Raw genomic sequence first — 15,212 nt, 5'->3', positions numbered from 1 at the left:
ACTACTCATTATTATTTATAAAACAGTCAGCCAGTAACGGTTTACCCACAATGCAGCATGGATTTGATGCTCTCGGACACAGTCAGTGGTTTAGTAGATGACATAAAGGCTACGCTGCGCACGCGCTATGGTGTGGGACATAAAAATGTGGCTGTTATAAATTCTGTGTTGCTCAAAGCCTTGAGTAATTAACCTATTTTTGACACAACAGCCTGAAAGCGCCAATGCTTCAGGAAGCTTTGTTTCCCCATAACTACTCTTCAGCATGTTCTCTGTGAAGTAGACTACTGACGTTTTGTAACTTTTCCACCTTGGCTTACTGCTGCTAACTGACATCTGGAATCTATCTATTTTGGGAGTTAGGGATTTTCCCTGACATCATTCTGTATATCTCTGCTCTTTTGATCTGCAGTCATGTTTTAGTTGGATTTTGTTAGTTGGGTTCAGACGGGTCTAAGGTACTTCCAGCTCACTGACCATAGCTCATTGGCAAAATCGCTAATGTTAGCTGGCTGGCTAAGATAACTGCATATTGCTAACATTCTTTGATATTTGGTTAGATGGCGTTATGTTTTTCCAAAACTTTGATTTACTTGAATCACTCGAGTCATGAGTGCAAACGATTGGTTTAATTTTAAGTTCTACATTTTAAGTTATTTCTGTTGTGGTTTACATCATAGGGAATAGGCTGGTCCTCCATATTACATCACACCTGACTTTGGCATTATTCTGAATTCTGATTGGTTTTATGTAATAACTCCAACATCCAATGCCAAGAGGGTGCAAAGCTGTAATCAAGGCACATGGTGAATACTTTGAAGAATCTCAAATATAACGTATGTTTTGATTTGTTTAACACTTTTTTGGTTACTACATGATTCCATGTGTGTTATTTAATAGTTGTGTTGTCTTCACTATTATTCTACAATGTAGACAATAGTTAAAATAAAGAAAAAACATTGAATTTGGAGGTGTGTCCAAACAATTGACCAGTACTGTGTATGCATTGTGAAGGAGAACTGATCCTAGATCTGTACAAAGGCATAACATCTACAGCAGGAACAAATGTGTGTGTTAAAAATGCCCAGCTGGATTGAATTGAGCTATTTAAAATGACATATTTGAATGTCAAATTATGTGTTCTGTTTGCCAATACAAGACTGGGTCTGTGGAAGCTTGGCCTATTAGTGGTAGATTTGGGGGAGAATTTGACATGTCAGTTGGAATAGTGACAGATTTTTGGAGGGACCCTTTTCTCTACAGCCAATCAGTGAGCAGCTTCCCTTCCCACATCTCAGGCAGTTCTGTTACTCACGACACTTCCCCTGCTTCCTCAACAATGGCCTTGCCATTTTTTACAATTAGGAAATAATGTCATTTTTACTCGTACCTCAGCCAGCATTGTGAATGGTGTCTGATGCAGTGACATACTAGACCATGGCAGTAAATCTAATACTTAGGAGTTTTTAGTCATGCATGAAACGTCTGTGGTTCTAAGTTACTTACCTTGGAATACATTTCTGCCCATGCTGGAAGGGTCTGAATCAAACCCAATGTCCACCTGGTACACTGGCAGGCTCTGAATCAAACCCAATGTCCACTTGTTACACTGGCAGGCTCTGAATCAAACCCAATATCCACCTGGTACACTGTCAGTGTCTGAATCAAACCCTAGGTCAACATGGCACACTGACAGGGTCAGAATCAAACCAAATGTTAAGGGGAGGGAAGATTGGTCAAGAGGGTGATGATCATTGTTGTTCTACTGCCTGATTGTTATGCAACAAAACTGTTTACAAAAGCTTTGTTAAATCAGCACAACAGTTTTCAGTGGCTCTACCATAATTGCAAAATTGTTTTCTAATGATCAATTAGCCTTTTAAAATGATAAACTTGGATAAGATAACACAATGTGCCATTGGAACACAGGAGTGATGGTTGCTGATAATGGGCCTCTGTATGCCTATGTAGATATTCCATAAAAAATCAGTCGTTTTCAGCTACAATATTCATTTACACCATTAACAATGTCTACACTGTATTTCTGATCAATGTGATGTTATTTTAATGGTCAACATTTTTGATTTTCTTTCAAAAGCAAGGACATTTCCAAGTGACCCCAAACTTTTGAACGGTAGTGTACATCTACATGATGTATTGTTACACCATGTAGGAGCAGTATATACCTAGTCTGTTCATTATATACATCTACATGATGTATTGTTACACCATGTAGGAGCAGTATAGACCTGGTCTGTCCATTATATACATCTTCATGATGTATTGTTACACCATGTAGGAGCAGTATAGACCTAGTCTGTCCATTATATACATCTACATGATGTATTGTTACACCATGTAGGAGCAGTATAGACCTACAAGTAGCTAGCTACTTATTTAGATTTAGTTTAACTTAATGAAACTGTCTTAAATGTGCTGTAGTAAAAAAAAAATATTTGCACTAATCAATCAACACATTCCTGTCTTTGACGTCTTAATATAATAGTATTCTTTAATTAAATCCCTTTCAAAACATCTTTGTCTGACAATAAAATATGTTTCCTACTCCAGTCAGCAGACGGCGATGTGCGTCTTTCAGGTAATGCTGCTAGGGTGACGTATAATCTAGTGGACGGTTCTTCATAAACAGCTCGTCAACCACCTCGGTAGCTTGCTAGCCAACATAGCCGAAAGATTCAAGCTATTTAGACGCTTTCAGTGTATATTAGCTTCTGTGTTTTAGACACGCTTCTGACTTATTTACTTGTTAACCTATTTAATATTACGTTTTTATTAGTCAGCTATAGTAGCTGGCTGGTTAAGTTAGCACTAGCCTAGTCGCTAATGATAGCTAGCTAGCTAACATCCCCGAACATGAGCTCCCTAAACTACTCCCCTCCTGTTAAAGAAGAGGAGGTCTGCTGGACGGAGAAAGAAGTTCTGGGGCTGAACATTGTCGTGAAAGAAGAGAAGGAAGAGGAGGATGTCACAGTAAAACAAGAAGTAGAGGGTGAGGCTGTTACCGTGAAAGAAGAGGAAGAATCGTTCAGAGTGAAAGAGGAAGAGGATGTTACAGTAAAAGAAGAGGAGGATGCAGTTTTTGGAGTGAAGAAGGAAGGAGAGATTACTGTCACATTGAAAGATGAAGAGGTGGAAATCAGAGATCTGAGTAACACCAGTAAGTATCGCCTTAAATTAGTTTTTAACTTTGGATATTCGGAGTTGGCTCGTCAATACCTCTTCAACGGAGGGCCCTAGAATTATGACTGTTATGTCTAGAATCAGACTATGTAGAGAGCAAGCTACCCCTTGTTTGACTTAACATATATATTTGAGAATATTCTATCTGCTGACCGCAGACTGGGGGGCATGGCTTGAAGTGGTTTTCATGTAGTGATTTTTTTACTACACACGTTGCTGCCCAATAGTGCCATGCGAGAGTTGAGTTGGCTACACCAAAGATTATGGATATACTGACAAGATGTCTCTTCGCCCTAACAAAGGGAGTCGTTGTCCACAAAGCGGCACTGCTGGTTCTCTAGCTCACACCTTTTTTTGGATTGGTGTATACTAATAATTATTGTAATCATTTAAAAAACGATATTCTATGAGAGTTGTTGAAGTCAACTGCCTGTATTCAATGGAGAGAGATGCTAAGCTACTAGCCTCATGTCATGAATATGCATAACCATCTGGAGACAAATCCTATAGTGTTTTATTAGAACACGCCATTCTATACAGTCCACCTGATAGAGGTTCATATCTGACAGAGATGAACACACCGTTCTATACAGTCCACCTGGTAGAGGTTCATATCTGACAGAGATGAACACACCGTTCTATACAGTCCACCTGATAGAGGTTCATATCTGACAGAGATGAACAAACCGTTCTATACAGTCCACCTGGTAGAGGTTCATATCTGACAGAGATGAACACACCGTTCTATACAGTCCACCTGGTAGAGGTTCATATCTGACAGAGATGAACACACTGTTCTATACAGTCCACCTGGTAGAGGTTCATATCTGACAGAGATGAACACACCGTTCTATACAGTCCACCTGATAGAGGTTCATATCTGACAGAGATGAACACACCGTTCTATACAGTCCACCTGATAGAGGTTCATATCTGACAGAGATGAACACACCGTTCTATACAGTCCACCTGGTAGAGGTTCATGTCTGACAGATGAAAATCTATTTTATGAGGGGGAGTCTAAAGCTGCAACAACTAGAATTGTGCCTTTTGTTTCTGGACAACGAAATAAAGTTGATATGAAAACCAATAATACAAGAGAGAAATGACATAGTGGTGGGTCCAATAGAACAGGAGAGAAATTACATAGTGGTGGGTCTAATAGAACAGGAGAGAAATTACATAGTGGTGGGTCCAATAGAACAGGAGAGAAATGACATAGTGGTGGGTCCAATAGAACAGGAGAGAAATGACATAGTGGTGGGTCTAATTGAACAGGAGAGAATTGGCATAGCGGTGGGCCTAATAGAACATGAGAGAAATGGCAGAGAGGTAAATACATTTGCTCAATGATGTAAAAATGATATACAGTGGGGCAAAAAAGTATTTAGTCAGCCATCAATTGTGCAAGTTCTCCCACTTAAAAAGATGAGAGAGGCCTGTAATTTTCATCATAGGTACACTTCAACTATGACAGACAAAATGAGAAAAAGAATTCCAGAAAATCACATTGTAGGATTTTTAATTAATTTATTTGCAAATTATGGTGGAAGTTATGGTGGAAAATAAGTATTTGGTCAATAACAAAAGTTTATCTCAATACTTTGTTATATACCCTTTGTATAAAAAAACATTTTTTTTCATTTTGTCTGTCATAGTTGAAGTGTATCTATGATGAAAATTACAGGCCTCTCTCATCTTTTTAAGTGGGAGAACTTGCACAATTGGTGTTTGACTAAATACTTTTTTTTGCCCCACACATTACTCCTGTCTATACATAAATAAATAAAATGCTATATATATACTTTTTTTGGATGTCTTTAATCCCTTATTTATGTCACTGAAGTCTTTCCACATTTTGTTACGTTACAGCCTTATTCTACAATAAATAAATATCCTCATCAATCTACAAGCAATGCCCCATAATGAAAAAAGGTTTTTAGAAAAAATTACACATTTAATTAAAAGAAAATGTTATTATTATTTTATTTTATTCTTATTTATTATTATTATAAGTATTCAGACCATTTACTATGAGACTCGAAATTGAGCTCAGGTGCATGTTTCCATTGATCATCGTTGAGATGTTTCTACAACTTGATTGGAGTCCACCTGTGGTAAATTCAATTTATTGGAAAGGCACACACCTGTCTGGCTACCACAGCATTCTGCAACGATATGCCATCCCATCTGCTTTGCGCTTAGTGGGACTATCATGTGTTTTTCTACAGGACAATGACCCAACACACCTCCAGGCTGTGTAAGGGCTATTTGACCAAAAAGGATAGTGATGGAGTGTTGCATCAGATGACCTGGCCGCCACAATCACCCGACCTCAACCCAATTGAGATGGTTTGGGTTGAATTGGACCGCAGAGTGAAGAAAAAGCAGCCAACGAGTGCTCAGCATATGTGGGAACTCCTTTAAGACTGTTGGAAAAGCATTCCATATACACTGCTCAAAAAAATAAAGGGAACACTTAAACAACACAATGTAACTCCAAGTCAATCACACTTCTGTGAAATCAAACTGTCCACTTAGGAAGCATCAATGATTGACAATAAATTTCACATGCTGTTGTGCAAATGGAATAGACAACAGGTGGAAATGATAGGCAATTAGCAAGACACCCCCAATAAAGGAGTGGTTCTGCAGGTGGCGACCACAGACCACTTCTCAGTTCCTATGCTTCCTGGCTGATGGTTTGGTCACTTGTGAATGCTGGCGGTGCTTTCAGTCTAGTGGTAGCATGAGACGGAGTCTACAACCCACACAAGTGGCTCAGGTAGTGCAGCTCATCCAGGATGGCACATCAATGCGAGCTGTGGCAAGAAGGTTTGCTGTGTCTGTCAGCGTAGTATCCAGAGCATGGAGGCACTACCATGAGGCGTATGCCTCATGACTAACGAGACATGGTGTGATGAAGGAAACATACAGGAACTCAAATCCTTCTGTTCACCTGATTTAGAATTCCTCACAATCAAATGTAGACCGCATTATCTTCCAAGAGAATTCTCCTCGATTATAATCACAGCCGTATATACCCCCCCCCAAGCAGACACATCGATGGCTCTGAACAAACTTTATTTAACTCTTTGCAAACTGGAAACCATTTATCCGGAGGCTGCATTCATTGTAGCTGGGGATTTTAACAAAGCTAATCTGAAAACAAGACTCCCTAAATTTTACCAGCATATCGATTGCGCAACCAGGGGTGGTAAAACCTTGGATCATTGTTACTCTAACTTCCGCAGCGCATATAAGGCCCTGCCCCGCCCCCCTTTCGGAAAAGCTGACCACGACTCCATTTTGCTGATCCCTGCATACAGGCAGAAACTAAAACAAGAGGCTCCCACGCTGAGGTCTGTCCAACGCTGGTCAGACCAAGCTGACTCCACACTCCAAGACTGCTTCCATCACGTGGACTGGGACATGTTTCGTATTGCGTCAGATGGAAATATTGACGAATACGTTGATTCGGTGTGCGAGTTCATTAGAACGTGCGTCGAAGATGTTGTTCCCATAGCAACGATAAAAACATTCCCAAACCAGAAACCGTGGATTGATGGCAGCATTCGCGTGAAACTGAAAGCGCGAACCACTGCTTTTAATCAGGGCAAGGTGTCTGGTAATATGTCCGAATATAAACAATGCAGCTATTCCCTCCGCAAGGCTATTAAACAAGCTAAGCGTCAGTACAGAGACAAAGTGGAATCTCAATTCAATGGCTCAGACACAAGAGGCATGTGGCAGGGTCTACAGTCAATCACGGACTACAAGAAGAAACCCAGCCCAGTCACGGACCAGGATGTCTTGCTCCCAGGCAGACTAAATAACTTTTTTGCCCGCTTTGAGGACAATACAGTGCCACTGACACGGCCTGCAACGAAAACATGCGGTCTCTCCTTCACTGCAGCCGAGGTGAGTAAGACATTTAAACGTGTTAACCCTCGCAAGGCTGCAGGCCCAGACGGCATCCCCAGCCGCGCCCTCAGAGCATGCGCAGACCAGCTGGCCGGTGTGTTTACGGACATATTCAATCAATCCCTATACCAGTCTGCTGTTCCCACATGCTTCAAGAGGGCCACCATTGTTCCTGTTCCCAAGAAAGCTAAGGTAACTGAGCTAAACGACTACCGCCCGTAGCACTCACTTCCGTCATCATGAAGTGCTTTGAGAGACTAGTCAAGGACCATATCACCTCCACCCTACCTGACACCCTAGACCCACTCCAATTTGCTTACCGCCCAAATAGGTCCACAGACGATGCAATCTCAACCACACTGCACACTGCCCTAACCCACCTGGACAAGAGGAATACCTATGTGAGAATGCTGTTCATCGACTACAGCTCGGCATTCAATACCATAGTACCCTCCAAGCTCGTCATCAAGCTCGAGACCCTGGGTCTCGACCCCGCCCTGTGCAACTGGGTGCTGGACTTCCTGACGGGCCGCCCACAGGTGGTGAGGGTAGGCAACAACATCTCCTCCCCGCTGATCCTCAACACGGGGCCCCACAAGGGTGCGTTCTGAGCCCTCTCCTGTACTCCCTGTTCACCCACGACTGCGTGGCCATGCACGCCTCCAACTCAATCATCAAGTTTGCGGACGACACAACAGTGGTAGGCTTGATTACCAACAACGACGAGACGGCCTACAGGGAGGAGGTGAGGGCCCTCGGAGTGTGGTGTCAGGAAAATAACCTCACACTCAACGTCAACAAAACTAAGGAGATGATTGTGGACTTCAGGAAACAGCAGAGGGAACACCCCCTATCCACATCGATGGATCAGTAGTGGAGAGGGTAGCAAGTTTTAAGTTCCTCGGCATACACATCACAGACAAACTGAATTGGTCCACTCACACTGACAGCGTCGTGAAGAAGGCGCAGCAGCGCCTCTTCAACCTCAGGAGGCTGAAGAAATTCGGCTTGTCACCAAAAGCACTCACAAACTTCTACAGATGCACAATCGAGAGCATCCTGGCGGGCTGTATCACCGCCTGGTACGGCAACTGCTCCGCCCTCAACCGTAAGGCTCTCCAGAGGGTAGTGAGGTCTGCACAACGCATCACCGGGGGCAAACTACCTGCCCTCCAGGACACCTACACCACCCGATGTTACAGGAAGGCCATAAAGATCATCAAGGACATCAACCACCCGAACCACTGCCTGTTCACCCCGCTATCATCCAGAAGGTGAGGTCAGTACAGGTGCATCAAAGCTGGGACCGAGAGACTGAAAAACAGCTTCTATCTCAAGGCCATCAGACTGTTAAACAGCCACCACTAACATTGAGTGGCTGCTGCCAACACACTGTCATTGACACTGACCCAACTCCAGCCACTTTAATAATGGGAATTGATGGGAAATGATGTAAATATATCACTAGCCACTTTAAACAATGCTACCTTATATAATGTTACTTACCCTACATTATTCATCTCATATGCATATGTATATACTGTACTCTAGATCATCGACTGCATTCTTATGTCACTAGCCACTTTAACTATGCCACTTTGTTTACTTTGTCTACATACTCATCTCATATGTATATACTGTACTCGATACCATCTACTGTATGCTGCTCTGTACCATCACTCATTCATATATCCTTATGTACATATTCCTTATCCCCTTACACTGTGTATAAGACAGTAGTTTTGGAATTGTTAGATTACTTGTTGGTTATCACTGCATTGTCGGAACTAGAAGCACAAGCATTTCGCTACACTCGCATTAACATCTGCTAACCATGTGTATGTGACAAATAAAATTTGATTTGATTTGATTTACATCAGGAGATGTGGAGGAGGCCGTAGGAGGGCAACAACCCAGCAGCAGGACCGCTACCTCCGCCTTTGTGCAAGGAGGAGCAGGAGGAGCACTGCCAGAGCCCTGCAAAATGACCTCCAGCAGGCCACAAATGTGCATGTGTCTGCTCAAACAGTCAGAAACAGACTCCATGAGGGTGGTATGAGGGCCCGACGTCCACAGGTGGGGGTTGTGCTTACAGCCCAACACCGTGCAGGACGTTTGGCATTTGCCAGAGAACACCAAGATTGGCAAATTCGCCACTTGCGCCCTGTGCTCTTCACAGATGAAAGCAGGTTCACACTGAGTACATGTGACAGACGTGACAGTCTGGAGACGCCATGGAGAACGTTCTGCTGCCTGCAACATCCTCCAGCATGACCGGTTTGGCGGTGGGTCAGTCATGGTGTGGGGTGGCATTTCTTTGGGGGGCCGCACAGCCCTCCATGTGCTCGCCGGAGGTAGCCTGACTGCCATTAGGTACCGAGATGAGATCCTCAGACCCCTTGTGAGACCATATGCTGGTGCGGTTGGCCCTGGGTTCCTCCTAATGCAAGACAATGCTAGACCTCATGTGGCTGGAGTGTGTCAGCAGTTCCTGCAAGAGGAAGGCATTGATGCTATGGACTGGCCCGCCCGTTCCCCAGACCTGAATCCAATTGAGCACATCTGGGACATCATGTCTCGCTCCATCCACCAACGCCACACTGCACCACAGACTGTCGGATGCTTTAGTCCAGGTCTGGGAGGAGATCCCTCAGGAGACCATCCGCCACCTCATCAGGAGCATGCCCAGGCGTTGTAGGGAGGTTACACACACTACTGAGCCTCATTTTGACTTGTTTGAAGGACATTACATCAAAGTTGGATCAGCCTGTAGTGTGGTTTTCCACTTTAATTTTGAGTGTGACTTCAAATCCAGACCTCCATGGGTTGATAAATTTGATTTCCATTGATAATTGTGGTGTGATTTTGTTGTCAGCACATTCAACTATGTAAAGAAAAAAGTATTTAATAAGAATATTTCATTCATTCAGATCTAGGATGTGTTCTTTTAGTGTTCCCTTTATTTTTTTGAGCAGTGTATTTTGAGTAGTTTACCACTTTTTTGGTTACTACATGATTCCATATGTGTTTTCACTATTTTCTACAATGTAGAAATAAAAAATAAGAATAACCCTTGAATGAGTAGGTGTGTCCAAACTTTTGTCTGGTACTGTATATCTCATGAATGTTTTTACATTCAGTTACGAAAACCACTTTCTTACCACTTCTCCCATAGTCAAACAATGTAAGGAAAGCTTCTTTTTTTTATCAAAAGGGACGCTGTCAAAATGTTTTGAATTCAAATTGATTTACCCAGCCTACCAAGCACTACAGCCACTCTGTGATGACCAGTTCTGCTCTTTTATTGAGGTATCTATTCTAGGTTAAACCTCATAGGAAGACAGCTTTATCATGTGTAGGTTTCATTCAGGTCTCTGTTTAACTAGATACTGTTTGTCTTTGGCAGGAGAGATACCAGACTCTCACTATGACAGCAGGAAGAGTCCTTCAGAAGAACCAGACCCAGAGACGCCCAAACCAGCGAGACAACACAACTGCTCCCACTGTGAAAAGAGTTTTCGCTGTTTAGGGAACCTAAAACGCCATGAGAGGACACACACAGGAGAAAAGCCATACCACTGCTTACAATGTGAAAAGAGTTTTTCCGGATTAGGGGACTTAAAAGCTCATGAGAGGACACACACAGGAGAAAAGCCTTTCCACACTGGGAACATTGGAAAGAGTTTTATTCAGTTAGGAAGCCTGAAGGAGCATGAGGGGATGCACACAGGAGAAAAGCGTCATCACTGTTCCCAGTGTGGAAAGTGTTTTACTGTGTTAAATAACCTGAAAAGGCATGAGAGAATACACAAAGGAGAAAAGCCATTTCAATGTTCCCATTGTGGAAAGCGTTTTACTCAGAGAGGGCACCTACAAGAGCATGAGAGAATACACACAGGAGAAAAGCCTTACCACTGCTCCCAGTGTAAAAATAGATTTTCACGAGTAGGGGACCTAAAAGCTCATGAAAGTACACACACAGGATTAAAGCCTTACCACTGCTTCTTATGTGAAAAGAGATTTTCCCGATCAGGGGACCTAAAAGCTCACGAGAGGACACACACAGGAGAAAAGCCTTTTCAATGTTCCCAGTGTGGAAAGAGTTTTACCCTGTTAGCTAATCTGAAAAGGCATGAGAAAATACACACAGGAGAAAATCCTTTTCACTGTTCCCACTGTGGAATGAGTTTTATTCAGTTAGCGAGCCTGAAGGCACATGAGTGGACACACTCAGAAGAAAAGCCTTTCCAGTGTTCCCAGTGTCGAAAGATTTTTACCCTGTTAGCTAACCTGAAAAGGCATGAGAGAATACATACAGGAGAAAAGCCTTACCACTGCTTACAATGTGAAAAGAGATTTTCCCGATCAGGGGACCTAAAAGCTCATGAATGGACACACACAGGACAAGAACCTTTCCATTGTTTCCAGTGTAGAAAGCGTTTTACCGTGTTAGCTAACCTGAAAAGGCATGAGAGAATACACACAGGAGAAAAGCCTCATCACTGTTCCCACTGTGGAATGAGATTTATTCAGTCAAGGAGCCTGAAGGAGCATGAGTGGACACACACAGGAGAAAAGCCTTTCCAATGTTCCCAGTGTGGAAAGAGTTTTATCGTGTTAAGTAACCTAAAAAGGCATGAGAGAATACACACAGGAGAAAAGCCATTCCAATGTTCACATTGTGGAAACAGTTTTACTCAGAGAGGGCACCTAAAAGAGCATGAGAGAATACACACAGGAGAAAAGCCTTACCGCTGCTCCCAGTGTAAAAATACATTTTCCAGAGTAGGGGACCTAAAAGCTCACGAGAGGACACACACAGGAGAAAAGCCTTTCCAATGTTCCCAGTGTAGAAAGAGTTTTACCGTGTTCGCTACCCTGAAAAGGCATGAGAGAATACACACAGAAGAAAAGCGAGGCACCGAAGATGTGGATGTCTAATAAGGCAGCCCCCCGCACCTCTCTGATTTAGAGTGGTTGGGTTAAATGCGGAAGACACGTTTCAGTTGAATGCATTCATTTGTACAACTGACTAGGTGTCACCCATTCCCTATTATAGAGCTCTGCTCAGCCTATAAACATGAAAGCAATGTTATATTTAATGTTCTACATTATTATTATTATTATTAGGGCAGCCGCCAAGTTATGAAAATTATGGTATGTTCTGAAAACTGACTTCAGGTTTTTGAGGAATCTAGCCTCGCAGGAAGACAGTTTTATTTTATGGAGGTTTAATTCCGTTCTCTTTTTAGTATTTAACTAAATACCCTGTCTTTGGTAGGACAGGGACCAGACTTTTCACTGTTCCCACTGTGGAATGAGTTTTATTCAGTTAGGGAGCCTTAAGGAGCATGAGTGGACACACACAGGAGAAAAGCCTTACCACTGCTCCCAGCGTTAAAAACTGATTTCACGAGTAGGGGACCTAAAAGCTCATGTGCGAATACACACAGGAGAAAAGCCTTTCCAATGTTCCCAGTGTGGAAAGAGTTTTACCTGGTTAAGGAGCCCGAAGGAGCATAAGAGGACACACACAATAAAAGTCCAACCACTGCTCTCTCTCTGTGTGGAAGGACATTTTCCCAGTCAGCGATCCTGAAATCACATGAGAAAGGCTGTATTCCTACTTATATTTTTGACAGAGAATTTGTGTTTTTGTTTTGTGCCACATGAAATCATATTGTTTATGATTATACCCGTCTATATAAGGTCAGACAGTTGGCAATGCACGTCAGAGCAAACTCCAAGCCATGAGGTCGAAGAAATAGAGGTCGAAGAAATTGTCCGTAGAGCTCAGAGACAGGATTGTGTCGAGGCACAGATCTGGGGAAGGGTACCAAAAAAGGTCTGCAGCATTGAAGGTCTCCAGTAGCTGCCATCATTCTTAAATGGAAGAAGTTTGGAACCACCAAGACTCTTCCTAGAGCTGGCCGCCCGGCCAAACTGAGCAATCGGGGGAGAAGGACAACCATCTCTGCAGCACTCCACCAATCAGGCCTTTATGGTAGAGTGGCCAGACAGAAGCCACTCCTCAGTAAAAGGCACATGATCGAGGGAAAGGGAATCGAGGAAAAGATGAACACACACAGGAGAGCAATCTTTTAGCTGTGATCTACGTGGGAAGAGTTTTGGTACATCTGACTATCTGAAGACACACCAGAGAACATACACAGGAGACAAACCTTCTAGCTGAGATAGTCTGATAAAAGATCTCTGATCAAACATCAGAAAATACATACATGAAGGAGTTGTTTCATGGAATCAATGAAATAATGTCACAATGTAGAATGTTTTTAACATTGTGGTAGAATTATTTTAATTAATTTCACAATGTAGAACCCTAAACGTTTGATTTAACAAAACGTCCCTTTAAAAAGTTGTTACATTTACCATGTTGGTGACCCACTTGAATCAAATGCAACACTCAAATGTAGCTAGCTGTTTTCTACAAATGTTCCTCTAACCAGTGATGTACACATTATTCCCAGACTCTGTGTGGTTTTTGAGCTGTTTTTGCAACCAGGACTTGCAACCATATCTCCCTCCTCTCGACGATTTATTTCAGCATGATATCGATGAGTGATGACAAATAAGTGTTGCATTCCTTTGTTTAGCGACCCCTACATTTAAATGCATCACTCCAAAATGTAGCTGACTGTCTTCTGCAGGTTGTCCTCTAACCAGTGAGGTAAAAGATATCTACCATTTCCATGTGTTTTTTTTAGTTGTGTTAGTTTCAACAGCACATACAACCTGATTTCCCCCCTAATCGATATCAGTGATTTATTGCTACTTGTCAAAACAACAACATTTTTGGTGTTGTGCAGTTTATTGTGCAGTTTATAAGGTGCTTGTTTAAAAAAAATACAAGTAATATGATTATTGTGGCAGATGTTTGTGTAGATAGTACATTTTATGTTTAGGATTTCAATTAATCACAAACTGTTTCTGCATTTGGACTATTGATTTGGACACCTTTAAACTGTGACATTAATTTCAACGTATTTGCAGCCTATACACATGGACGCAGTATAATAAATTGGTCTATAATCAGCCTGACAAAAGATACATGTTTTATTATTCCATGCCTCACCATTAAGTGAATTATTGCCAATACATATTAACAAAGGTCTGTACATTTGTTTTTGATATTTCCAATTCATGTAACATTTAGTAATCATAATTATTTATGCAACCAACTGACAATTTTGGGGTACAATTATATTGACATGGTTGCCCTGCTTTTAGAATATCAGGGTTCATTCTCAGATGTGCCAACCCAAATGTACTAGAGCATGACATTAGGGACTGGGCCCTGATCCAACAACATGCCTATCGAGTGAACCCTGAAAAGAGAGAGAAGCTCCTCTGTGAGGTGGAAAGTTACTACGGATATTGCAGGAGTTGGTCGCTGGTTGTCTTAAGGTTGGGCAGTCAACAAGTTTTGCGTTTAGCCAGTGCCATGGATCACAATTTATTGCACGTTTTTCTGTATTGGAGAGGAGTTTTCTTTGGGCTCGTTTCAAGGGGACAAGAGTTCTAGAACGTAGTGAGTTTTAGGAAGATGAGAGTTCTAGAAGCTAGTGGCGAAAATATAGGATATATTTGTTGTCTTAAGGGGGAAGGTGTTTGGTTTTTCCATTTATGTTTTGAGGTTGGACTTTAGCATGTATAGCTCATTAGCACGTATAGCTCGTTAGTCAGTATGTGTTACACCTGTGCTGGCTTGTCCATCTCGTTGGTGGGAAGGTGTTTCAGCTGAGCTGGTCCAGATGCTATTTAAGAGTGTCTGGCCCAGTGCTCCAGTTGTCTTGATAGATGTGGAGAGTCAACACCTTTTGTTTGCTCCACCTTTTTGGTCAAAGATGTTTTCATTTCAGGTTGAAGCTTCTTTCTGAAGAGAGCTTATTTTTTTAAATGAATCAATACAAGCAAACAAGATCGGTTCCGGGGATTGGTATGGCAAATACCTTACGATTTGCCTGGACTGAAAAGGAGATGGAACCGTGGAGTAGAGAGACATTTGGAAGGACCATTTTGATGGGATGCCTCAGGATAGAGGTGAAGGAAGTGCTCTGCCTTCAAGG

The 15,212-nt window shown here is 42.3% G+C and overlaps 2 protein-coding genes across 3 annotated transcripts in view; one reads left to right on the top strand and one right to left on the bottom strand.

Moving 5' to 3' along the window:
* The window catches only part of LOC115140421 (zinc finger protein 239-like), a 105,800-nt gene that overhangs the window by 67,708 nt on the left and 22,880 nt on the right, over positions 1 to 15,212 (bottom strand). The window lies entirely within an intron of this gene.
* LOC115139526 (zinc finger protein 883-like) lies at positions 2,623 to 14,189 on the top strand. Its single transcript, XM_029677022.2, has 2 exons — positions 2,623 to 3,178; positions 10,532 to 14,189. Exons 1-2 carry the CDS (start codon positions 2,875 to 2,877, stop codon positions 12,064 to 12,066), a joined length of 1,839 nt encoding a protein of 612 aa, XP_029532882.2. The 5' UTR covers positions 2,623 to 2,874; the 3' UTR covers positions 12,067 to 14,189.

This window comes from Oncorhynchus nerka, linkage group LG13, assembly GCF_034236695.1.
Source record: "Oncorhynchus nerka isolate Pitt River linkage group LG13, Oner_Uvic_2.0, whole genome shotgun sequence".
Lineage (NCBI taxonomy): Eukaryota > Metazoa > Chordata > Actinopteri > Salmoniformes > Salmonidae > Oncorhynchus > Oncorhynchus nerka.
The sequence above is the reverse complement of the archived record's forward strand: the minus strand, read 5'-3'. Positions and strand labels throughout refer to the sequence as shown.